We start from the raw sequence: 25,968 nt of genomic DNA, 5'->3' as shown, positions 1-25,968 counted from the left end.
ATGGGTAAACCTCCACATATGGATTATCAGTGTGGTGAAAGTTGGAACAAGTTATAACTGTAGTCAACGAAGCCCAATCACTGAAGAGGTACAATTGAGTTACACTTGAAAAAGTAAAGTGAAAATTGCGGACAGACTCGATACAGGATCATGTGGCGAACCTTTTGCGAAAAGACCTGAAAGAAGAGAATAGCAGAGGATCTGCAAAGACCAAAAGGGACATATGCTGGTTTACTCTGCTGCCAGGAATATCTGTTCAGTTGGGGAGTTCCTGGCAAGGGTGAACACCAGGAAATTCTATCTTGTGTTAAAGAGATACTTTATGTCAAATCTTTGTTGAAATGCAACATTTATTTTGCCATCCTGCAAATTAAGAAAGACTCACTCTTGCTAAATTCCAACTAGTCACAAAATACTTTCTTTTGGTATATTCCAACCTGTGTTGTGGAAAGGCCATTTGCTTTATCATCTGGAGGAGAATATTAAGTAAGACATTTTCACTGGTGAAACACAACATTCCAAACACTTTTCTTGAAACAGTTCAAGGGAAGGTAACACACCCTGGTCACAAGACTTGTTTGGTTGGACTAATTATATATGGATACATTACTCACCATAATCGTATTTCTGAAGCTTGCATCTGCTTACATTCACATGCTATGCATAGGCCGACATCTAGTGGAAGCTGCAGAGTATTACAGTTGTTTTCGAAACTCGAAAACGGACATTGACATGGGGTGCCAGTAATACTATCCCTAGTGTGACATCCACTGTACACATGGTCCGTCACACATCGAGGTACCTGAGATGGTTTTGTTTCTGACATGATGTAGCATTAAGTGTAGCGTGAGTACAGGTGTATTAAAGCAGATTTGATACACTTCCTTTCCAAGGGGAGGAAGGGTGGGCGCATGTGAATCTAAGCAGATACAAGCATCAGAAATACGATTACGTGAGTAACGCATCCCTTCTGAGGCTTGTGGAATCTGCTTAGATCACATGCTATGCATAGATTAGAAAGTAATGTTTGGAGAAGGTGGTGGGTTGTAAGAATGTCCAGCGGCAAATAGAGGTTTTAGAACCGCGTGTCCCACCTGTGTATCTGATTTGGAATGAGTGCCAGTGCAGTAGTGTTGAGTGAAAGTGTGTACTGAGCTCCATGTAGCAGCTTTGCAAATGGTGTCTAGCGGGACATTTGCAATGAAAGCCAAAGTAGCTCCTGTACCCCTTGTGGAGTGAGGTCTTGGTGTGAAAGTCAGTGTTTTGCTTGATGAGTAACAGCTGTATGCATCCGACTATCCCTATCCATCTGGAGATGGCATTTTTTTAAATGCAGTCTCCTTCGCTGCCTGGTGCTACAGAGAGAAACAGTTCGTTTTCCTGAGCGGTCTGGTCTTATTTACATAGTAAACGACCGCCCTCCTTACATCTAGTGTATTGAGTGTTTTCTCAGCTGAGCTTGTGGAGTTCTGGAAGAAGGCTGGTAGCTCAATGGATTGGTTTATGTGAAATTTGGAAATTAATTTAGGTGAAATCCTAGAGTTTGTTCGTAAAACCAATGCATCCTTGTGGATGACAAAGAATCGGTCCTGCACTGACGATGCTTGAATTTCACCAACTCTTCTTATGGATGTAATAGCCACCAAGAAGGCAGTTATGTATCAGATGTTTAAGGCTTGACTTGTGCATAGGCTCAAATGGAGGTCCCATGAGCTTTGAGAGTACTACACTGAGATCCCAGCCTGACGGTGGGTTTGAAAGTGGAGGGTGGAGTCTCTTTACTCCCTCCATGAATGCTTTAATGACAGGAACTTTCCACCATGACACTTTACTCTGAGAGGTGGTTATTAGCTGATAAAGCTGCCAGGTAAACCTTAATAGAGTTGAATATTAACCCCGAGTCTAACAAGTGGAGCATATAGTTTAGAATGTGGGATGGAGTACATTCTACAGGGTTTATTAATTTTGACTGGCACAAAATTACAAATCTCCTCCACTTGTCAAAATAACATCTGGTGAGTGGTTTACATGCCTCCTTGGGGATATCCATACACCTCTGTGGTAGATTTAGGTGCCCAAACTCTATGAACTTGGCAGTATGATTCCTGAGTGCATCGTGCGAGGCTGAGGGTGTACTGTTATTCCCCCGTGTTTGGTGAGCAGATTGGTCCGGCACAGGAATTTGATGGGATCGCACATACCCAGTTTGCGCAAATATGGATACCATGGATGTCTTGCCCACATGGGAGCAACTAGGATGAGCATCATTTGTTCTTTGTGGATCTGGTTCACCACCCTGCTCATTAGCGGCGTTGGGGGGTGGAAGCATAAGCAGATTTCCCTGACCAGCTCATCCAAAGGGCGTTCCCATTGGAGTCTGGTTTGGGAAACCTGGACGTGAAGTCTGGGCATTGCTCATTTTCTCTTGTAGCGAACACGTCTCGTGTATGGTAACTAACGCTCACCTGATTCCCGTAGAGGCGCCGCCGGTCTTGACTGGGCGTATACCGTATCTTCAAAGGTGATGTGTAACACACGGCTGGCTCTTTGGGCTGGACCTCTGTGCACTGTATGTCTGACTCGAAGGGTAAGATGTCTTAGGTAAGTGAACGCCGTGCTCTCCATCTGCCTCGGGGCAGGGTGCTGTAACCAGTTTCTTCACTGGATAAGGGGAGCAGGCCTCTTGACTTCAGAGGACTGCTGTCCGTCGTTTACTGCACGAACGGTAAGTTTCGAGTAATTCCAATGTCTTTAAAGTCTTTAGTAATGATGTTTCTTGTTTTGCAGGGTTCCGGCGATGGCGGATGACGGGCTGAAGTGAGTTGAAGATGGAGCCCGTGTGATGAATAGAAGCGCCTGGAAGCACGTAAGTAAGCGCTTGTTGCCTGCTTCACGATGCGCTCTAACTGTCTTTTTATTTTGCAGGTACAAGTTCGGAGCGGCTGCAGGGTGCCGGAATACCCACTGGGTTAGATGTGGAAAGGAGTAATGGCATGTGAGTATTAAAGTTCCCCAATGTCTTTAAACGCACCTTGTTTTGTCTTTCAGATGCGGGATGCAGCGCCGAAGGCCTCCGTTGGTAAGCTTTTGTCTTTCAGATGCCGGAATGCAGCGCGAGGCGTTGGTGACAGCCGATGGACCAGGTAAGTGAAGAGCTGTCACTGAAGACCGTAATGCTAACCTGTTCTTTCTTGTCTTTATAGGTGTTGCTGAAGACTGGATTCAGGATGGTAAGCCTTTTTCCTTAGCCCCAGGATCAGATGCAGAAGACACGATGAGCGTTCTGCTGCAGAGGATGCAGAATAACGCAAAGCAAGATTCATCCATCGGGTGTGGTTTAAATAGCCTCCTGTAGTGCTTAGGTGTCTCCTTCCACAGCCACGCCTAGGTAAGAAAAGAGTTCCTGCTTTCCAGAAGAGTTCCAGTGTTCTGAATCTAGGGAGTGGCTCCTGCCCCACCCAACAGGAAAAGTAGTTCCAAACAGAAGAGGATCAGAGGCTCAACTGGCAGGCAAGTAAGCAGCATGGTCTGCTGCAGGTAAGTCCACCCAAGCATTATGAGCCCGGCGCTTCCAGCGCTGGGACTGGGCATATTTATGAGCCTGGTGCCACTGGCGCCAGGACTGGGTCCAAAAGGTCCCAATTGGGACTGGTTGGCACTCGGAACCTGGGTTATGGATCTGCTTCCAAGGGAGTTGGGAAACCCTGACCTTTTGGAAGCAGAGATCATGACAGTACCCCCCCTCAAGGCCCCTCCCAAACCGGGCTTCTCCGGGGGTTTTGGCTTGTCAGGAAATGTTCGGTGAAATCTTTTGATTAGGCGAGGAGCGTTGACATATTCAGCAGGTTTCCAGGATCTCTCTTGGGGGCCGTAGCCTTTCCAGTCAATTAGGTAAAATAGTTTAGATTTGGAGATCTTGGAGTCCAGAATGCTTTTGACTTCAAACTCGAGTTCTCCATCAACTAGGATAGGTTTTGGAGATTTAGTTAGTCGGGTTTGAGGTTGCACGGGTTTTAATAGAGAGACGTGGAAGACCGGATGTATCTTCATGTGCGGGGGCAAGTCCAACTTGACCGCTACTGGGTTTACTATGGTAGTGATGGAATAGGGACCAAGGTATCTTGGGTTGAATGTGCGTGGCCCTTTTAGAGGTAGATATTTGGTGGATAACCAGACTTGATCCCCTACTTGATATTGAGGGGCTTCCTTCCGATGTTGATCTGCTCCTTTCTTGTATTGTTCTTTAGCCCTTTGAAGGTGAGAAACAGCTTCCTTAAAGGCTTGGGTGATTGTAGAATGCAGGTAGTCTACTGCTGGTGTTTCAAGATCTTGGAGGGGATCCAACTCCGAGGTTCGAGGGTGACTGCCGTACAAAAGAAAAAACAGGGTTTTCCCAGTTCCCGAATGGACAGTTATTGTAGGCATATTCGGCTATCCAAAGGATGTCTTTCCAAGTTTTTTCAGTTTGTTGCAGCATGCAGCGTAAATACTGTTCCAGAGTTTGATTGGTCCTCTCGGTTTGTCCGTCGGTCTGAGGGTGGTGACTGGTCGATAGTCTCACATCAATTTGAGCCGACCGACAGCAACTTCGCCAAACATGAGAAATAAATTGACTACCTCGATCCGAAATTAGAACCGAAGGAAAACCGTGCAGTCGGACGATGTTTTCGAGAAATTCTCGGGCCAGAGTTGCTGTTTTTGGCAAGCCTTTGAGCGGAATGAAATGCGCCATCTTGGAGAATAAGTCCACGATTACTAGAATCGTATTGTATCCGGAGCATGGAGGTAGATCAGTGATGAAGTTCATAGAAAGCGTATGCCAAGGGCGAGGTGGGATGTCAATAGGGCGTAAGAGGCCTGCTGGTCTTTCCTTTTGACTCTTGTTTTGGGCGCATACTCCACAGGACATTATAAAGTCTCTGATATCTTTTTTCCAAGACGGCCACCAGAAGTAGCGCTTGATCTTTTCTGAGGTCTTGGCCATATCGGGATGTCCTTCCATTAAAGAATCGTGATAACAAGAGATTACTTTTTTCTGTAAATCTGTGCTGGGTAGGTGTAATCGTTCTTGGAAATACAATAAGTTGTCCTTTACTGCAAAGTCCTTTCCCTGCAGATGCCAATTCTGTATGTCTGCTGGAGTTACAAGTTGCTTGGCTTTATCCTTAACTTCCTCTATGGATTCTGTGGCGATTACACCCAGAATTCTTTGTTCGGGAATGATTGGTACAGGTTTAGGGTTGATCAAGTGTTCTTCCACTCCCATCCGAGAAAGGGCATCAGCTTTACCGTTCTTTGTACCAGGTCGATAGGTAATTATGAAGTCAAACTCGGCAAAGAATAATGCCCAACAGAGTTGTCTAGAGGATTGGGCTTTTGCGGTTTTCAAATATTGCAGGTTTCGGTGATCCGTAATCACAGTAACGGTGTGTCGGGCCCCCAGCAGATAATGCCGCCAAGTCTTAAAGGCAGACTTGATAGCCAGAAGTTCCTTGTCAGTAATCGTGTAATTGATTTCAGGAGGCGAGAATTTGCGGGACCAAAATGCCACAGGATGCAACTGATTGGTTACCGGGTCCTTTTGTGATAGAACTGCCCCCATGGCAAGGCTTGAAGCATCAGTTTCCACGATGTAGGGGAGTTCGGGGCGAGGGTGTTTTAAGATTGGTGCAGAGATAAATTTAGTCTTCAAATCCTGGAAAGCTTGTTCCGCCTCGGTAGACCATTCAAAACGTTTGTTTTTCTTTAACAAGGCAGTGATGGGCTGGACTATTCGAGAGAATTCGGGGATAAACCTGCGGTAAAAGTTAGCAAAGCCTAACATGCTTTGCACACCTTTTACGGAGGATGGTGATGGCCATTTGAGAACTGCATCGACCTTCTTTGAATCCATACGCACTCCGCCAGGTGATAATATGAATCCCAAGAATTCAACTTCAGTCACGTTGAAAACACATTTTTCCAACTTAGCGAAAAGTTTGTGTTGACGCAATCTTTCGAGGACCATTTTCACGTGTTTCCGATGTTCAGATTCCGATGAAGAATAAACGAGGATGTCGTCAATGTAAACAACAACACACACATCTAGGAGCTCTCGGAGGACATCGTTCATAAAATATTGAAAGGCGGCCGGGGCATTGCAAAGTCCGAAGGGCATGACCGGATATTCAAATAGCCCATACTTGGTGCGGAAGGCCGTCTTCCATTCATCGCCCTCTTTTACTCGTACCAAGTGGTAAGCTCCTCTAAGATCCAGCTTTGTATATATGCATGCTTTTCTGACTTGGTCCAGGAGTTCAGGGATCAAAGGTAACGGATATCTATTCTTAACGGTGATCTGGTTCAGGGAGCGATAATCTATACAAGTTCTAAGGTCTCCTTCCTTTTTTGGAACGAAGAACAAAGCTGAAGAAGCAGGGGACTTGGAAGGACGAATAAACCCATTTGCCAGGTATTGATCCAGGTATTGTCGAAGGTGAAGGTTCTCAGGCTCGGTGAGGGCATAAATTCTACTACAAGGAGGAGTAGATCCAGGTATCAGGTCTATCTGGCAGTCATAAGACCTATGAGGAGGTAGAAAGTTAGCCTGATCCTTCCGGAAAACATCTTGGTATTCTAGGTATTCGGGAGGTAACTGGGGAGTCTCTGAAGAAATTGCTGCCAGTGCAACACCAGGTGGAGGGTGACAAGTAGAGACACATTCTGGAAACTGGACCGTTCTTGCTCGCCAATCGATCAGAGGATTGTGTTTCTCTAACCAAGGTATTCCTAGAATAATCTGAAACTGAGGGGCCTTGATCACATCGAACACGATCTTCTCATGGTGTCCATCTTGACTTACTAGCGTCACCTCTTGAGTGGTATGCGTTACTGGCCCAGAGGCTATCTCCGTACCATCCACCGTAGTAATGACGTCCTTTACAGCCTTGGGACAAAGAGTTAGATTCATCCTCAAAACCATTTCATGATCCACATAATTGCCGATGGCACCGCTGTCGACGTAAGCTTCAATTGCATGTAATCGATCCGGATTATCAGGGCTAATGAGGACCATAGGTATCACGAAATGCGAGGTCACGGAACTGGTTTTCACGCTCGGCAAGAGGACCTCTATTCTTGTCGGGCGAGGTCGTTTCCCTGCTCAGAGTTTGTAACTTTGGTAACTGCAGCTCCTACTGCCTTCTTGGCAGGTTTCACCGGACAGTCTCGAAGAAAGTGCCCTGAGTTTCCGCAATAGAGGCATAATTGCAACTGTTTTCTCCTTTCCCGCTCCTTTTGTGTTAGAGGACCTTTCAGACCCCCTATTTGCATGGGTTCCCCGGAGTCTACTCCTTTGGAAGGAGTTGGCGGTTTGGAAAATACTCGAGCATCAAACTTGGAACGATCGGCCTTCCTGTTCTGCAGTCTGTGATCTATTTGAACGACTAAGTCTATATAGTCCGAACAATCTTGTGGGGGATTCACTACTTGGGCTAACACATCTTTGAGCTCTCCACGTAGACCTCTATAAAACAGCGTAATCCTTTTGTCCTCAGGCCATTGAGTTTCCACTATCAGTCTGTTGAAAGACGCAATATAAGCCAAAAGGTCTTGATTACCTTGTCGCAACGAAAGAAGCTCATTGTCCAAGGCCTGCCCCTGTGAATGTCTTGCGAACAGTTTTTCCATACTGAGCTGAAAAGCTTGAAAATCATGGAGGACCGGATCATCTTGATTTACTAGAGGGATCGACCAGTCTGCCGCATTGCCACTAAGGTACGAAAGCACGAAAGCTACTTTAGCTTGATCAGTTGGAAAGGCTGCTGGCCGGCATAAGAAATGCAACAGGCACTGATTGATAAATACTGCAAACCTCTTTGGGTCACCAGAAAATCGTTCGGGCGGAGCCAGAGGTACATTCCCAGGTAGGTTGATCTGCACTGGATTCATAGAGGATGTAGAAGGAAGATTTCCCCCAGATGCGGGTAACGGGGTCTGTCCGGCTTGTGACTGTAGCAATTGTCTAGCGAGATCATCTGTTCGCTCCTTGGAAATAATCAGTTCCCTTCTTAGAGCGTTCGTTTCCTGACGGGCTGCATGCACTTCTGCCCTTAGTTCCCCAAGTAACTGGGCTAGCTGGTCGGTATCCGAGGTTTCCATAGCGCCTGGACGGGAGTTTTGTGGTGGGCTTTGCGTTCTGTAACGATCACCTGATTCCCATAGAGGCGCCGGTCTTGACTGGGCGTATACCGTATCTTCAAAGGTGATGTGTAACACACGGCTGGCTCTTTGGGCTGGACCTCTGTGCACTGTATGTCTGACTCGAAGGGTAAGATGTCTTAGGTAAGTGAACGCCGTGCTCTCCATCTGCCTCGGGGCAGGGTGCTGTAACCAGTTTCTTCACTGGATAAGGGGAGCAGGCCTCTTGACTTCAGAGGACTGCTGTCCGTCGTTTACTGCACGAACGGTAAGTTTCGAGTAATTCTAATGTCTTTAAAGTCTTTAGTAATGATGTTTCTTGTTTTGCAGGGTTCCGGCGATGGCGGATGACGGGCTGAAGTGAGTTGAAGATGGAGCCCGTGTGATGAATACAAGCGCCTGGAAGCACGTAAGTAAGCGCTTGTTGCCTGCTTCACGATGCGCTCTAACTGTCTTTTTATTTTGCAGGTACAAGTTCGGAGCGGCTGCAGGGTGCCGGAATACCCACTGGGTTAGATGTGGAAAGGAGTAATGGCACGTGAGTATTAAAGTTCCCCAATGTCTTTAAACGCACCTTGTTTTGTCTTTCGGATGCGGGATGCAGCGCCGAAGGCCTCCGGAGTGTGCGAAGAGTTGGTAAGCTTTTGTCTTTCAGATGCCGGAATGCAGTGTGAAGACCTCCGGAGCGCAAGAAGAGTAGGTAAGACTTTGTCTTTCAGATGCCGGAATGCAGCGCGAGGCGTTGGTGACAGCCGATGGACCAGGTAAGTGAAGAGCTGTCACTGAAGACCGTAATGCTAACCTGTTCTTTCTTGTCTTTATAGGTGTTGCTGAAGACTGGATTCAGGATGGTAAGCCTTTTTCCTTAGCCCCAGGATCAGATGCAGAAGACACGATGAGCGTTCTGCTGCAGAGCATGCAGAATAACGCAAAGCAAGATTCATCCATCGGGTGTGGTTTAAATAGCCTCCTGTAGTGCTTAGGTGTCTCCTTCCACAACCCACGCCTAGGTAAGAAAAGAGTTCCTGCTTTCCAGAAGAGTTCCAGTGTTCTGAATCTAGGGAGTGGCTCCTGCCCCACCCAACAGGAAAAGTAGTTCCAAACAGAAGAGGATCAGAGGCTCAACTGGCAGGCAAGTAAGCAGCATGGTCTGCTGCACGTAAGTCCACCCAAGCATTATGAGCCCGGCGCTTCCAGCGCTGGGACTGGGCATATTTATGAGCCTGGTGCCACTGGCGCCAGGACTGGGTCCAAAAGGTCCCAATTGGGACTGGTTGGCACTCGGAACCTGGGTTATGGATCTGCTTCCAAGGGAGTTGGGAAAACCCTGACCTTTTGGAAGCAGAGATCATGACAGTAACGCCACTGTGACAAGATGTGGTCTACGACTTGTGTCTAGTTGCCATTCGTGTTCCTCTGGTAGGGGATCTCGGTTCAGTAGAGTCTGCTGGGGTGTTGATTTCCCCTGGAGCATGTTGGGAAGATAGGAACATCCCCCGTTTGAGTGCCCAGGTCCATATTTTCTGTGCTAGGTTGGACAGATTTGGAGAAGGTGTGCCCCCCTGCTTGTTGATGTAGAACATAGCAATGGTGTGGTCAGTTAGGATCTGTACTGACTGATTTGTCAGCTGAGCTACGAATGCTTGAAGCGCTTTGAATACGGCTAGAAGTTCCAGCAGGTTGATGTGGTTCTGAGCCGTAATAAGACCATGTGCTGTGAGATGAAGGTGATGTGCCCCCCACCCAGAGAGTGATGCGTCTGTTACTACCGCTTGCACCACCGGATCGTGAAAGGGTTTTCTCTTCAACAGATTCTCCTTTGTCCACCAGCAAAGGTTTTGTACTGGTGTTGGCGAAACGACCACTAGATTGTCCCACTGACCGCTTGCCTGAGACTACTGTTTCGCCAATCACTCCTGCATGGGGCACATGCACAAAACATGCGTGTGGGACCAGGTGACGTATGCCATCATGCCGAGCAAACGCATAGCTTTGCGTACGCTTATCTGGTGACAGGCTTGACATTGGGGTATTTGCAGTAGCATGTTTTGTACTCTTTCCTTTGATCAAAAGATGAACCCTTCCTCTGTGATCATGACAGCTCCTAGAACTGTTGGCACAAGGCTCTATTCTTTTCTTGTTTATAGAGAAGCCCAACTGGAAGAGAATGTTTACAGTTTTCAGTATTTTGCCTACAAATTTGGGGCGACTCCTCTGTATTCAGCCAGACGTCCAGGCAGGGGTACACTGGGATTGCCTCCCTGTGCAGGTGCGCTGCCACAACCGCCAGTACCTTGGTGAATACCCTTGGAGCAGATGCTATGCCGAAGGGTAGCACCTTGAATTGGTAGTGCTGGTTTGCTATCTTGAAATGCAAGAATCTTCTGTATGCTGGGAACATTGAAATATGAAAATAGCATCTTTCATATCCAATGTTGCCATGTAGTCCCCCCCCCCCGCTTTAGCAGAGGGATTACTTCTTGTAGCGTTGTCATGCAGACTTTTTGTGGCTCGACATAAGTGTTTGCAGGGCGTAGGTATAATTCTGGGCGCTTTGTTAGATCTCTCTTTGGCAAAAGGAAGCAGGTTGACTAGATAGCATGGTTTACCTGGTTCGCTGGGAGTATTTCGATGGCGTCCTTAAGAAGTAGTGTTGCGACCTCCTCAAGAAGGATGCAGTGCTCCTCCTTCGTGGTTGGTTTTTGAGGCAGGGGATGGTTTGAGGGTCGCTTAAGTAATTCCACGCAATAGCCACCTGCTAGGTTTGATAGCACCCACTTGTCCGAGGTGATTCCCTCCCATGCGTGGGTGAAGTGTGTAATGCGACCACCTACTGGAGAGGCATGGGAGGGGACCATAAGCGGGTGGTCATTGTTTAGGCGGTGTTGCTCCACCTCTGGAAGTGGGTGACCTCCCCTGGCCATGAGAGCTGCGTTACTGGGGGGGGGGGGGCTGAGGGGGCTATAGCCCTGGGTCTTTTGGTGGTAGCCCCGGATAGAAACTCTGGCACCACAACTAAAAAGCTATAGCTAGCCCCGAATCCCGTCAGCCCCGACATTAGCTTAGCCCCTGATCTTTTCCAGACCTAGCAACACCCCTGCTGCGCTGATCTCTTTGGAAACCTTGCGAGGATTGTCCCTGAATGTTTCTCCAGGATAAGCCTCAACTTTGTCCATAACCGGAGCCCTTTTGAGAGTTTGGACCTCAAAAGCGATGAAAATTGCTTCCGCCTCTTTGGCCTGCTAGATTAGTAAGCTGGCCTAATGATTTAAGAATGTCAATCTTCTTTGCCCGATTCTAATGCATCCTCAATGGCTTTCCCAAACAGGACATTTGGTTCTATAGGCATGTTTAGGAGAGTTGCCTGCGTCTCCAGTTTGAATCCTGACTGGCGAAGCCATGCATAGCGTTTTAATATTGTCCACTCAGCGATGATTCTGCCTGCGTTATCTGCGGCATCCAAGTTGTTTTTTTAGGATGCAGTTTGACACCGCCTATCCCTCTGCTACTGCGAGGGCCAGTTGTGACTTGAGGGGTTCAGGTGCTGATGCTGTTAGAGTTGCAACCTCATCCCACTTATGGCATTTGTAGCACGCCAATAATGTGGCGTTTGTAATCCTTGTTTGAAAGGCAGCTGAAGTGCCCACTTTCCTCCCTAGAGTGTAACGCTTTTTGCTTTCTTTATCTGGGGGAGCTTCAGATGAAGCCAGCAGTGTTCCTGCCTTTTTTTTCGCATATTGGTTACTGCCAGTAAGTCTGGTTTCAGTTGTCCTCTTATTTAAAGAGGATCTGTGGGCACAGGGCGAAACATTTTCTTAATACATGGGTCCAGCGAAACTCAAAGCCAGTATGGATGTATTGCAGGAGGGGTATGAACTGGGTAACAGCTTTCTTATCCCCTAATATGTCCTCTACAAAATCTTTATCTACTTGCGTTTCCTGGATCTGTATCTGGAAATGCTCTGCTGCTTTTATGAGCATATCGTTGAACTGAGGTTGATTGTCCACCAGTGAGTCTGCCACCTGCACGTCAAGGTGATCAGGAGAGGGTAGGATGTAAACTGTCATCATCCTCATAATATTGGTTCCCCTCTTCTCCCCCTTGGGTATCCTGCTCCAAGATGTCTGAATTGGGATCATACAGATCATATTGAACAGGGTAGTGAGGACCAATTAAGAGGATGTCAGGACGTGGCCTCTTTGTAGGGGGTTGTGATGTGGATACACCACCAGTGGGTGGCGTACTTTGTAGGTTGTGTAATGCTTGTGGGTTTTTGTCAAAGATATTGGTCATGAAAGACTTTCTATGCATTGCCCCATCAATGTCTTCACAGGACCATTGAGAGGAAGTTGGTATATTGAAAGGATTTGGAGGTAGAGAAGTCTGTGGCAGAGTCTGAGGCAGAGGAGTCCGTTGTTTCTGGTGTAAGCTGCAGGTGTCTCATAGCACCTGTTCAGGTACCCTCCCCTGGGAAGACATGTCTTTCTCCTTGAAGGGTGTACTTCTGTCCTTATGGGAATGGTGCCTCTTAGAGGATTGGTGGCTCTAGGAGTGTTTCTTTGACGTTCTCCCTTTGAGGAGTGTCTCGGAGCATGTTTTGGCACTAGCTGTGCTCTTTTCGACTAACTGGTGCTTATTGCTGGTTTTGACTTCATTAGTGTCGAGTCTCGGCAGAAGGGAGATCTGAAGCTGAGTCACCAGACGCTCTGCTTTCGGCCGTTGGTTTGGACACAGCGTCCGCGTCACGTTTGTCATGCAACTTTGGGCGCCGGTCATGTGGCGATCGAGATCTTGAGTGCCCAGAGGACAGGGAGCTTGTGGACCTACCCCTCAGAGCCATGTCTAGCCATGTCGAAGATAGCATTGTCCACTCGGCCGTGGGGTTAGAGTTTATTGTGAGTTGCACTGTGTGTGCTAATGCTGCTGGGTGTCGTCCCCGTAACAGCACCGCCGGCCTGTCTATTGGGGCCGGGGGCTAGCACATGGGAACCCATCAGTTCCACATCACCTTCACTGTCCGAAAAGACGGTGATGCTGCAGTCGCTGGATGCACCCTCCACGTCCAAGGCGGTCTCGGCCTGCATGGCGTGGTGAGCCCAACATTTGGTCTTTCGGTTCTTGAGTGTTTTCAGCTTGAAGAGCTGACAAGCTCGACAATGCCCCTCGTCGTGGTCCCGTGCAAGGCAAAGATTGCACACTTTTTGTTGCAACTCGGGCAAAATTTAAACGGTGTGTTTTCCATAATTTGATGGAAGGGCAGCAAGGCGAAAATAGAGTGGGTAAAGGGGAATATGCAGTCTCTTAGAGCCCTGAGAAATATCCACCCCCCACTCTTGCTACTGTCTGGGCCGAGCCCCAGTGCAGCCTTCCAAGTTGTCGAAGATGTAGTCGAAGATCGTCGATTAAAAGGATAGAAAGAGTAACTAACTAATTATTTTTCAATCAGTTGTGTTAGCTAATATAGGAACTCTGCAATTAAGCGTCTGTCGGTGGCGGAAAAAAACAATCTGTGGAACCTTGACACGTGAAGCACCATGGGTACAGTGGATGTCACACTAGGGATAGTATGACTGGCATGCCCTGGCAACGTCCATTTTCAAATTTCGAACACAACTGTAATACTCTGCAAGTTCCACTAGATATCGGCCTATGCATAGCATATTATCTATGCAGATTCCACAAGCCTAAAATAAAATATGAGAAACAAGAATTGTATTGTTTATATTAGTGCGAGGGTCAGATGTTTGTTGGACACAAGATCAATTTGCTTTAGTTTTGGTTGTATTCAGATAGAGAAAGATAGGCCTTCGCCCAACCCCCTTTTCTTTTAACAAACATGGCTAATGAGAACATTACAACTTTGTGCTCCCCTCTCACTGCCGACCCTCCACACATCACCACGCTCTTGCTTCTCTGCTCCCTAGCATTGTTCTTCTCCTTATGATTGTAAAGCGCTCAGTTGCTTCCGAAAATCTAGGCCGCGCTCAATAAAAAAGCAATAAAAAATTTTATAAATAGTTGCAACTAGCAAGCTGGGAAAAATGTCAGAAATGAAACCATCTTAAACTATTGAAAGGTTTGAAAGAGATGCTTCTTAAACTGCTTTGATTTAATGTTGTGGTCCAAGTTTACTATTTGAGTTTTTCATGCAAGTTAATCTTAATAAGGACTTTTTTGGGGCAAGGGTAAGAAATGACACTGCACCAGCATCATCATTGTGCAAGACTCTCAAAAAAACTTAAGCCAGTAGTAAGATTGTAGATTTATCTTTGTCTAATGAATACTGAAATCGTTCAGGCTTGGCTTCCTTTTAATGGTGTGTCCAAGGCACCGAGGATTTTTTGCAGGGCAGTGTTGTGTAGCTTAGTAAGTTCAGAAAAACTGCCTTTTCGGTTTATAAATGGTGTTGAATTCCTATGGGGCGGCTGCTGATGCAAATACCATTTGCATAAAAGAAAACAGCTGTTTAATGGTAAGGTAACTGTTTTTTTCCCCAAGCATTCGTTTTATGGGTTCCATTTTCACTTGTCACTTGGTTACCTTCCTTTAATAAGCACATCCCTTTGGGCGGTTTTCTTTAAAACTAATGGTGCTACAGGACGATTTGCAGAAAAATCGGCTACTGGGGGAAGCTACTTTCTATTACACAGCACAAACTGAGGAAACTGCAGTAGAGGCGGCACAAAACCGGGCTGTGCCCCTTTGCAGTTGTGTTCTGAACGGGAGAGCAAAGGCTAGGCTCCTCTGCTGCAGTTGCTCCTGTTTCAGGCACAATGAAACTAAGATGGTGGGTTTGACACCACTGTTCTACAGGCATGCAAACGAACCGAACACAAACCCCAGCCCCTTTTTTAAATTTTTACCTATACAAATCTTGTGTGCATTTAACCTTTCTCTCCCTTTGCCCTTTCTCCTGCCCTTTTCTATTCTCTTGCAGACAAAGGTCTGGCTATCCCTTGGATGGGAAGAATACAACACGCTCTGGTCAAGCATCAGAGCTGTTATACCAACAAGATGGCGACTGGCTGTGACGAATACCTCAATGCCGTCACTTCTGCCCCGGAGGGGCACCCTTCGCATGGGGCCAGGGAGGTGAGGCAGCCGAGTACCCCTGGCGGTGGTACTCGGCGCGAGGATTCCATGGGAGGGGAACCCCTCTGTGGAAGAGGTGAAGACTGTCGAAGGAGGATGCAGTAGGTTAACAACCATGCCGCCGGGCACTGCTCACCTAACATGGATAGGGCCCAAGCACCCCCACCCTCTCTGACTCCTCTAGTGAACTCATAAATAGCAGCCCCATCAAGTAGGCAATACTGTGACAAGGAAGAGTAAGGGAAGAGAGTATGGATGACTCCAAAAGTACTGACAAGGAAGAGCAGGACAATGAAGACCCCTATGCGAAACCAAGACAAACGTGCAACCTGTTTGAGACTTGAGAGTTAATCTGCCATAAAAACTGATGACGGACTCTCAGTGTCAGTCCTGCCCCAGAAGAGCATCGAGCTGGAGAGAGAAGCCGCAAAGAAGACATGCTGCAGACCTGAACGCCTGCAGCGGGAAGGAGGGGACCGAGAAGGCGGAGAAGAGCCAAGAAGTACCTGAAAGCTGGGGAACCCAATGTCCGGTGGCATGAAGGCATCTGTCAGAGTGGTCCAGGCGGGACCAGAGGAGCAGGGAGAAACAAGCCACCGAAAGAGAGCCCAGGGGAAGCCAGAGAAGCTTACTGGTCTTGCCGAAGACCGGAACCCTTGCGGACCAAGTTGGCAGGTACAGGGAAGGGGACTGGGGAGGCACTTGGAGACCCCAGAGGCTGTGGTTGGGAGTAAGTGCAGAACCACCTTTCTCATCCCAGGGGGACCAAATAAGGACATATTGGGTGAGAGAACACCACCGAGAGACCAGAAGAGGCCTGGCAGGGCAGCGAACCAAGCCTGATTAAGAGACACTATAAACCTGAGACAGGGGCCAGGACCCAAATACTGATAAACGGTTATACATGCAAGATATGACTGGCACGAGAAGAGAACACCAAGGAGTGAGAAAGGTGTCCTTTAGAAAAGGACCGAAGAACAACAACTCAAGAGAAGACCAAGGGAAGAAAGATCCTTTGGCACAAGTTATGAGAAGGCCAGAGGAAGGAAAATATATCCTTTGGTAGAAATTCAGACAATGATTCTATGAAAAGAGAGTCGAAGTAAAGACTTGGGGAAGGGAGACACCTTCCCAATCTTGTTTTTGGAACTACAAGAAAATCGCCCGCGATGTTCTGGGAATGAGAGACCTCCTCCCCATCTGTGTGGAACCATACAGAAACACTTAGTGATGGCCAGGGGAAGAAGATTATTCCTCCCCCTCCCCCATCATCATCATTCACAAACTGCCTAAAAATCATCCCGAGGGAGGGAGCCATTCTTTTGGAGTCAGGGTGTAACCTACTTTATAGTTTTCTTTTTGTTTTTGACGGACATTCGGACAGCATCCTTCTTGTTTGAGGCAGTGAAACACACCTTAGTTATAGGGAAAGGTAGGGATCTTCCTTATTTTCTGTTAAATAAACGCTTGGGCCAACAAGCATGTCACCTTTGTGTCCTGCATCTACTTCTGCACCCCGTACATGGAACACTATAAAAGAAAATGTCAACAGGACCTAACGGAGCATGTGAGCGAAGTGGCCACGACTCCGCAACCATTAGGATAGAAAACCAGCTCTTACCACTCGAGCTGCTTCTAAGAGGCAATTTATCATCCCTCTCCTGACCTAAGCAAAGTCCCATCCAGCACCTCAGGAGACAAATTGCCTAAGGCATGCCTCATTAGAGATGCAACCATCACAGAGGCACTCACCGTCAGAAGGTCATCTTCAAAGCACTCCCGTGCCTCTTCATAGTTACAGATCTCCTCATTGCATTCCCGCTCCAGGTCGTCCCGAGTGAAGAGCTCAAGGTCCCAGTGGTTGTAGAGGAGCTTGCGTCCCAGAAACCCATGTGCTGACTTTTCATCCAGGAACACTAGGGTGCAGAAATTTGAGGTTAAGAATTGCTCTTCCCCATAAGTAGCTTGTATGAAAGGACTGTTAACCCAGCAAGGAATGCACTGCCCTTACAAAGATCTACAAAATATATATATTTGTTTTATTACAAACCTTTCACAGTTACAAAATATTCCAAAACCAAAATTCCCAACGTCATCACCAGCCATAAATTTACAAATGTAGGATTTGCTGTTATTTCCTAAAAGGTCATCTAGTAATGTGATTAATGCCACAATCGGTGAAGTTTGGTGAACAGCCAGCATACAGTTTCATAGTCCGTCTGCACAAGCCCTAGTCACATCATTTACAAAAAGGGGTAAAGTATTTCAATCGTAGCTCTGATAAATTTAGTCAACATAATACTAGGTGTTTTAGAGATTCCTTTTCATTTTCCGCTTCACAATATCGGCATGACAAGTTTACATTTAGTCTCCCAGATCTTATTTCCAAAATGTGTCTAGTCGGATACAAGTTTAACCAAAATCTTAGTATGGTCTAATTGTCGAGCATGGACATTGGGTCAGATAATTTGCTGAAACACCCAACCTTACCCACCCCCCCCCCACCCACTTTTGCAATACAGCTTGCAAAAGGCATAAGACTTTACCATGCTCATTGTCCCACCCACCCCCAATCTTCAAGCCACAATTTCTCTTTTAGCTTATATGGGTTTGCCAGGCCAAGGGTTATATTTACTGCTCACATCTCATATCCCATTCCATTAATGGCTTTGATGATACACTCCTATATAGCTCACAAATACCTACACAACAAAGAGGCTCTTGGCGGGTTCAAAATCTTAAGAATAACTGGACCATTCTCCAACCATCACATAGAGACATCAACCCCCAGTTCATTTTTTACGGCAGCAGTTGGCACATATTGTGGCAACAATAAGGTACCTTAGCATACCAGCATGTGTGCTCACAATTGGTCAATACTCCAGGCTTAGTACTCAAATGTTAAATAACAGTAATCAATTATCACCATGCTCTAGATTCGTTAAATAAACTACTTTAAGTAATAAATATCAAACAAGATAAAAACAGAGGGAAACAGATCAAATGGCCAATGCATTTCGGTTATGCAGCTATCCTTCATCAGGGCCTGTTTGTAATAGAGTAAACTGTATCAGAGTACCGAAGAACAGGGAAAACCCATGCAAAACCAAGAACACACCGTAACAAAATGCACTCCTATTCCAACACATTAAATGATAATGAAAAATGTGGGAAGAAATGATGCAAGAAAAACAAATGCGGAAGGTTACGTGTCAAAAGACCGGTTTTCAACAAAACTGCAGCTGTAAATCACAAAAGAAAAATACAAAAAGGCAACATGGACAGAGTTTAAAAAATATATATTTTTAAAAAGACACTAGATGTCCGTGAAATTCTTCTGAAGACATACATGTGGTATAATGTTTCGAAAGTAGTGTTTGAAATAAAGAAAAAACATAATACATGGGCATAGTTACATGGTAGTAAACTAATGCAAAGAAAAACAAAAAAATGGCTGCTCACGAAGACGTGGTTGTACCTGGACATGGTACGTGAATCACTAAAAGGACACTAATCAAAATAACAGAGGAAAAAAAAAAAAATAGAATACAGAGCGTAAGATGGTGGTCGGAAGCTGAGGGATGCCATCAGTAAGGAAATGTAGAGCTGTGCTTACCAGCAAAGGTCAGATCAGGAGCCTAAAACCCCTGTTTTTCTCCTTGGTATCTTGTAGTAGCATTATTTATTACTTTTAACGCGCAGCACAACCATAAGCCGAGTGTGCACATATAAAATCAACGAGAATGAGGGGAATCACATGGAGGGAAACATGTTAATCCTTAGAGCTGAAGTAGGTTTTTTTTATAGACTTCTTTAAGAGATGGAAGGGGATTCCACAAACCTGGTGCACAGACATCAATGCCCGTTTCACCAAAAACTTTCATTTTAAAATCGGATAGGAAAGAGTCTTATTTCCATTGGAACTAAAAGTTCTCGTAACGGGAGCCTTACACAACCGTTCAACAAGTAGCCTGGTGCTTTACGGCAAAACATTTGTGGGTAAGAGCTAGGATTTTGTGCAATATCCGATGACGGCAAGGCAGCCAATGGAGAAATCTCTCTAACATGATCAGTCCTATACAACCCACACAGCTCTCACTGCTCCATTTTGGGTGACTTGCAAGTTTTTCAGGTTAGCTTTCGAAGTGCCCACCAATTAACTATTGCAGTAATGAATGTTTGAATTGATCAAAGCGCATGCCACAAGTGACACGTTGGTTTTTGACAAATAAGGCTTGATTTGACGGAGCAATTTGGTGGTGTAAGCAACAGTAGCTTTTACATGTGCAACATGTTTTATGGTGAGACACAAGTCAGTCAAGAAAGACTCCCAGGGTTTTCACTGATGAGATGATTTGAATGAGACAATCAGCGATTTTAAATTGGCTGTAATTAACATCCAGTTTTCGAAGACGTTGGGCCGATCCCACAATCAACTCGGTTTGGTTATTGTTGAGTGCAAGGGAGTTGGTAGCCGTCCACCATACATGCCAACATTCCGACGCACCTGGTAGGGAGATTTCGTCAGGGAAATCGGGAGATGTAAATTTTCCCATAGTAATGCATTGGGGCTAGAATGATTACAGGCGGGAGAACGTGAAAAATAGATACATTTTTTACTTAAAAGTCGGGAGTCTCCCGCCTAAATCGGGAGGGTTGGCATGTATGATCCACGCTTGAATAATTCTATATATGTGATTGATATTAGTGGTGTCCACAGCGTAGTTCCCAGTCAGCTCAAAGACCGGCTGGGTGGCATCAGCGTAGTTGGCATATTTGACTATTGCTGTCCAACAAGTCAAAAATCAGGTAGGAGTAAATGTTAAAAAGGGTGGGTGAACGTCAACCACCGTGAGGTACACTCAGGACAGTAACTGAGGTGGTGCCTTAAAACCTCTGAAGGCCACCCTTGCAGTCCGAGGAAGGAAGGAAGCCATCAAAGACATGGAAGACTCGGACAGTTGGCAACCTCTCTAGCAGTAAAGGTTGATCAATTAGATTGAATGCTGCAGAGAGGTTGAGGAGCATAAGCAAGGACATCCAGCCAGAGACAACGATCTCAACCAAGTTAGCCCTTAGGTCTAGCATGGAAGTCTCAGCAATGCTATAAATTGACGAGCCCGAGCAGATGATTGTTGTCAATGTATTCCTGAAGTTGCAGGTATGCAGTCCTAATCAACATTATTAAGAGAAATGGAACATTCGTGATTAAGATGGTAGTTACCTGCAACTTCAGGATTTAGAGTCTACTTAAGTACACTAGCAATCCACAGATCCTTTAAACCGGACAAGGGGAACAAAAAAAAAAAAAAGAATTCATGATATTAGTAATAAGTGGCTACAGACATCGAGCCCTTAATACTAGCGTGACAGATGTCGCAAGCACAGGAGGAGGGCTTCAGTCCCCAACACTAAATTAGTGGTCTTATCTTCTGTGACTTGTTGCAGCTGAAACTGGGACGATATGGTGGAGTGGGTGATGGGACACTGCACCTTGTAAAGAGAGAGGGTAGAGCGCCATATAGTGCCGCTTGGCGGGTCTTGATGACAACCTGATGTTGCTCAAATTTCTTTGAAAATTAGTTCTGGATATTTTAACACCAAGAATCACTCTTTATACCTGTGAAACCTACACCTTTCTTCCATTCCAGTTCTTGAATGGAAAACAATTCCTTCCAACTCGATTTAGCACCTGCTATCCCGGTATTGTAGGTGTTCTTTTGCCAAAAGAACGGCATTTCTATAACTTGCTGCCACAAGCCACTAGGTAGATAGGGTACCGAAAGGGATATTTCCTCCAATATGTTTCACACAGTCTTTTGATTTTCCTTTGCTTGATGACATCTGCAGTAAACCACGTTTTGCTTATAACTGCGCTCTTGACACGAACAGGAGCAAAGATAAAGGTCAGTAGAATTATACCTGGCAAGGGTCAATGAACTTGTAAAACACAAGCTTGTTGGCCTTCGTCTGGGCCTTACCTGCCCTAGAAGGCTCAGAGCTCCATGCAACGTCCAAGTTCTTCCCACGACTGGCTGCCATGGAAGGGGAGAAGGACGTGCAGTCCCTTCTCCCCTTCCATGGCAGTCATTTTCTTGGTTTACTATGGCCACCGCAGAAAACGGACTACGTTTTCCTGTCCATGGTGGCCATTATTTTCTTTACATTTTTAACTTTTTTTTGGCTGTGAAACGCAATGCGTCTCGCAGCTGGAAAAAAGAAAAACACCATTAGTACCGCGATCTAACGGGCAACTGCTGGCCATTACCACAAACAGTAATGCCCCTGGGCATTATTTTATGGGGTAATGGCCCGATGTCTCGGTGCTTATTGCCCAAGTAATTTCAATAAATTGATGGACTAGGACATTTGTGTCACTAGATAAATCCCTGTTAGAAAGCATAGGCAGAAGCAAAAGCTTCAGGAGAAGCCTTTCTAAGGTTTCTCACCATTAATTTCAGTCTTGGATAGGAGTTAGCTTTAATCCAAATTTTGTGAAGGAGGAGAGAAAAAGGATCAGATTGTGATCAGTCCATGGACAAGGAGAAATGAAAAGGAAGGAGTTTGAGAGATTATGGGTAAAAACCCATCAAGAAAGTTACCCTCTCTGTGGGTGGGATGACCAACATGTGAGTAAACCCATAGTCTGTAGGGTCGAGAGAAGCCTCATGGCACTCTGGTCAGTTTTATGTGCCCAAAGATTGAAATCTCCAAGAACGATCATAGGAGTGGTGGACTTGAGAAAGTCCCCTAGCAAAGCCAATAATTGTTCCTCACAGAGGGGGCCGGGGGTGGGGGTGGGCAGGGCACCCATTGGAGGTTGATAGATGGTCAATAGACAGTGTGGTTGTTGTCAACATTCAACATAATGAAAGAATGGTCACACTTGTCCCCCTGGATGGATTTAAGAGTATACACGTTTAGGGAGCCTCTTACAATAAAGGCAACACCCCCTGCCTCCAGTATCAGCTTGATCTGCTCTAATAATTTTAAAAAGCAGCAAGGGTAGCTAGCAAGGTTGCAGGGTTAGTGGCGTTTGTTAATCTTTTCTCAGTGAGACAATGTCCTGTGTGGTGATTAAGCCAGCTACTTTGGTGGCATACTTAACTAATGAACGCCTGTTCAGAAGAGCAAGTTTAAGATCAGTTTGTTTATTACATCGGGGGATGTAAAGGAATAGATTGAGTTTCCTCTTTATTGGATGGTATATCAAAAAGCTATACACAACCGAGATGATAGGAGACTGTACTTCCCCTTCCTCAACGAGAATATCCTGCTGCTCTTGGGACGAGTTTTTAATTGTGCCGAGCAAGACGAATTAAAGGCGGCCAAGTCACTTAGCTCACTCTGCGCCTCTGTCCAAGTTTGACGCGGAACCATTACAGCTCACCACTAGGGACATTTCACCAACCGAGGCAACGGGTGTCACAGAAAAAGAGGACGGCAGACCTTCCAATGCCATATAACGGGCTAATATATCTGCATAGCAACAGCGTTTAGAAAAGGGGACTATCCCTCAAAAGCACGATTAGTCAAGGCATAGTATCACAAGTATGACACTGACAAGCGTTACAAGTTTAAAAACCCTCATTAGCTATGACGGGAGTAGTCTCTACCATCAAATAAAGAAAACAGTCCTAGTCGGTCTTTGTCAAATCAAAATGGCCTAAACTAACAAAACCTAATGCCTGCCCTATCTTTCATACAAAAAGTGTGTAATGGGGAATATGTATCCAATGGAAAATCAGTGTTATAACAAAGGATCAAAGTGGCCTAGTCAGCTCTCCTCCCCACCTTGGACAGCACAGAGAAAGGCGATTCCCGTAGACAGGAGGACACACTCTGGCTCAGGTTCTCAAAACAAAGGCAGTTCAAACCGTGGATCGAGGCCGGCCTAGCCTTCCACATTAAAGTCACTTAGTCCAGCGTTCCAAAAGTTCTTTCACAGTTCAACAAAAAGTTCACATAGGTCTCCCTCAGCCAGGCACGGACCTTTTACTGATGTCGAAGACTTTCGAATGTGCAAGACTTTTACCATAGACTCTGCAGGACCGCTTCGACTTTCTCTTCAGCTCCCTCTGTTATTTGCACCAGTGTCTCTTGGTCTTGGTAGTTCAGTAACATAAGCACAAAAGTTGGAAGAAATATTTCTCTTTAAGCATTCACCTTTTCACTTCCCCTTTTGCCGGGGTTAATCGACCATTACGCATTTCAGCGTTAGTTCACTTTGCCGCTTTATAACAAAACATTCCACGTTTCGGGGAGACTTGAGTGGGTTACTTCCTTTCGCCGGACCACTCCACTACTCTTATCACTGGCTTCATAATTTCAGCCACTTCAAAGTTGATCACTGGTTAGCTTTCTTTCATCAGCATGTGCACAACTGTCACGTGAGATACACTGTTGCGGCTTCAATCTTTACTAACACAAATCAGCATTTAGGGTCTTTCACTAACTCACTGGTTGTGCGCATTCCTTTCTGGTCTCTATGGCTTTGATTCACGAGTCAAGGTTAATACCACAGTCTCCCCAACTCAGCCGTTCACCCGGGAGGGTCGCTGGCATTCTTGAAACACAATGCAGGTTTCTTCTGGTCTGTGATTTGGCTTTCTCTGCATCTCCTTCACGGTTTCCCAAAAGCAACAACCTCCTGGAGAGATCTTCAGGGTTTCCCTACCCTTTGATCTAATCCCTCGATCGGTCGTCCTGCTCCAGTAGGTTCCTCGCCCTGGAAGTTCTGCTCCTTCTCATGTTACACCTTGCCAAGAGTGTCTCCAAGTGCCGCTTTTTATCCATGTCGGTAGAGCTAATGGGTATCATATGTATGTGATTAAAGTCAAATGCCTGACTTTGCCTGACCGGATTAGCGGGACATGTTCAATGAGATAAGAATTGGCCTCTTCACACTCAGTCGCCCTCTTCCTCGGCCCATTGTTTTTGTAGAAAGGGGGTGGGGATTTGGGATGCTGGCGGATCCTATAAAATAGGATGTGGCATGTGTACGGGAAAGTGGGGAATACCACATCTCGCCATCGGTTGCCTCACCCCCACTCCCTGAAGACCCCTCACCCAGGTGATCCTCACGTACTGGTCCACCCCCAGGGTCTGGACCCAAAGGCTATGGCCGTGCCCTGGCCAACAGAGAGATCCCAGAGCACTTCTAAGCTAGACACCCATTGGTTTCTCACAGAGCAGAGTCAAAAAGCAGTGCAAAGTGCAAACCAAGAGAAGAGAAAACTGCTCACTCACTGGGACATCGTAAAGACTAAAAGGTAAGTCAAGCGGAGACATGGACCGGCACAAACCAGCTAGTCCCTGACGCGACTAAGGAACAGTTTAATAGAAAGGAGGGCAGCTGGGATAGAGTCCTATTCGCACCAGCGTTGTAACAGACTACACTTTTTTCTGTTATTAAAGTAATCAGAATTCTTGTCTTGTAAAAATGAATAAAATGCACTGGTTCAGCTAATTCACAACAAGGGCAGAGTAAAAAACAATTCTATTCCTAAAAACGGGTACAATTCTAGTTTGCAAATGTATATCACACTTGTACAATTCAATTCACCACCAGTATCCGTTCTACAGTAATCTCTCGATTATGGCCCTACATTTTCTTACTGTGGCCTCCCTCTGCTTTCGGCCACCGTGTTACGCTCTGTATTCTTCTGTTTTTTCCTCTGCCTTACTTGGATTAGTGTCCTTTGGCGATTCACGTGCCATGACCAGGTACAAACACGTCATCATAAACAGCCGTCCTTTAGACTTTTTGTATTAGTTTACTACTACCATCTAATTATGCCCATTTATTATGTGTTTTTATTCTTTTTATACAGAGGTTTCTTAACATTATACCACAGGTATCTTCAGGATTGCACACATTTTTACTTTGGGTCCATGTTGACTTTTGTATTTTTTGCGATTTACATCTGCAAATGTGTGATGAACAGGTATTTTGGCATATTACTGTATGCATTTGTTTTTCTTGCATCATTTCTTCCTACATTTTTTATGATCATTTAATGTGTTGGGACAGGAGTGTATTCTGTTAAAGTATGTTCTTGGTTTTTCACTGCGTTTCCATGTTTTTTGGTATTCTGATAGTTTTCTCTTTCGCAGATCGACCCTGATGAAGGATAGGCGCATATCCAAAATGCATTGGCTATTTGATCGGTTTTCCTGTTTGATACGGATTAAAGTAGTTGCCTATTTAATGAATTTAGAGCATGAGGATACTAGACCACTACTGGATTTGATCATTTGAGAACTACGCCTTGAGCACTGATGAATTGGGAGCACACTATTATAGCTAGCATGCTATAATCATTTCAGACTCTTGTTAAGAGACTCCCACTGGGTCTGCTGTAGTGCTCCTGATATACTGTTTGTTTTTTCCAAGAACTTGAACCTTTTACTGGCTATCGTTATCTGGTGGTGCCAACTCACACTTGGTTTTTCGGTACCTTTCCATATCGGTCAATCAAGCCTATCCAGGCTAGAGCCATTGATGCTCGGATTCAATTCTGACTCATAAATCTGACCCGGCACTACCTTCTGCTTGTAGAATTTACTAGGGGGCACAAGGAGAACCGGCAATATTGCCTCTTTATTTTCCTTAATTGGGTGATGTATTGGGAGGACTTCAATCTCAACACTTTGTTGAGAAGAGTCTAATTTGGTTTGGGTTGAATGTTCAACCC

General features: G+C 45.7%; 1 protein-coding gene across 2 annotated transcripts in view; it reads right to left on the bottom strand.

The window, feature by feature from the left end:
- PRRG2 (proline rich and Gla domain 2) overlaps positions 1-25,968 on the bottom strand; it is a 214,329-nt gene that overhangs the window by 95,078 nt on the left and 93,283 nt on the right. For both annotated transcript variants that reach the window (XM_069605176.1, XM_069605177.1), the window contains one exon: positions 17,024-17,187. In XM_069605176.1, coding sequence (XP_069461277.1) covers positions 17,024-17,187 — 164 coding nt within the window. The remainder of the gene's footprint in view (positions 1-17,023; positions 17,188-25,968) is intronic.

The sequence above is a fragment of the Ambystoma mexicanum genome, chromosome 1p (genome assembly GCF_040938575.1).
Source record: "Ambystoma mexicanum isolate Mex_15411 chromosome 1p, UKY_AmexF1_1, whole genome shotgun sequence".
In the NCBI taxonomy this organism is placed as follows: domain Eukaryota; kingdom Metazoa; phylum Chordata; class Amphibia; order Caudata; family Ambystomatidae; genus Ambystoma; species Ambystoma mexicanum.
This window is presented reverse-complemented; position numbering and strand designations above follow the sequence as displayed.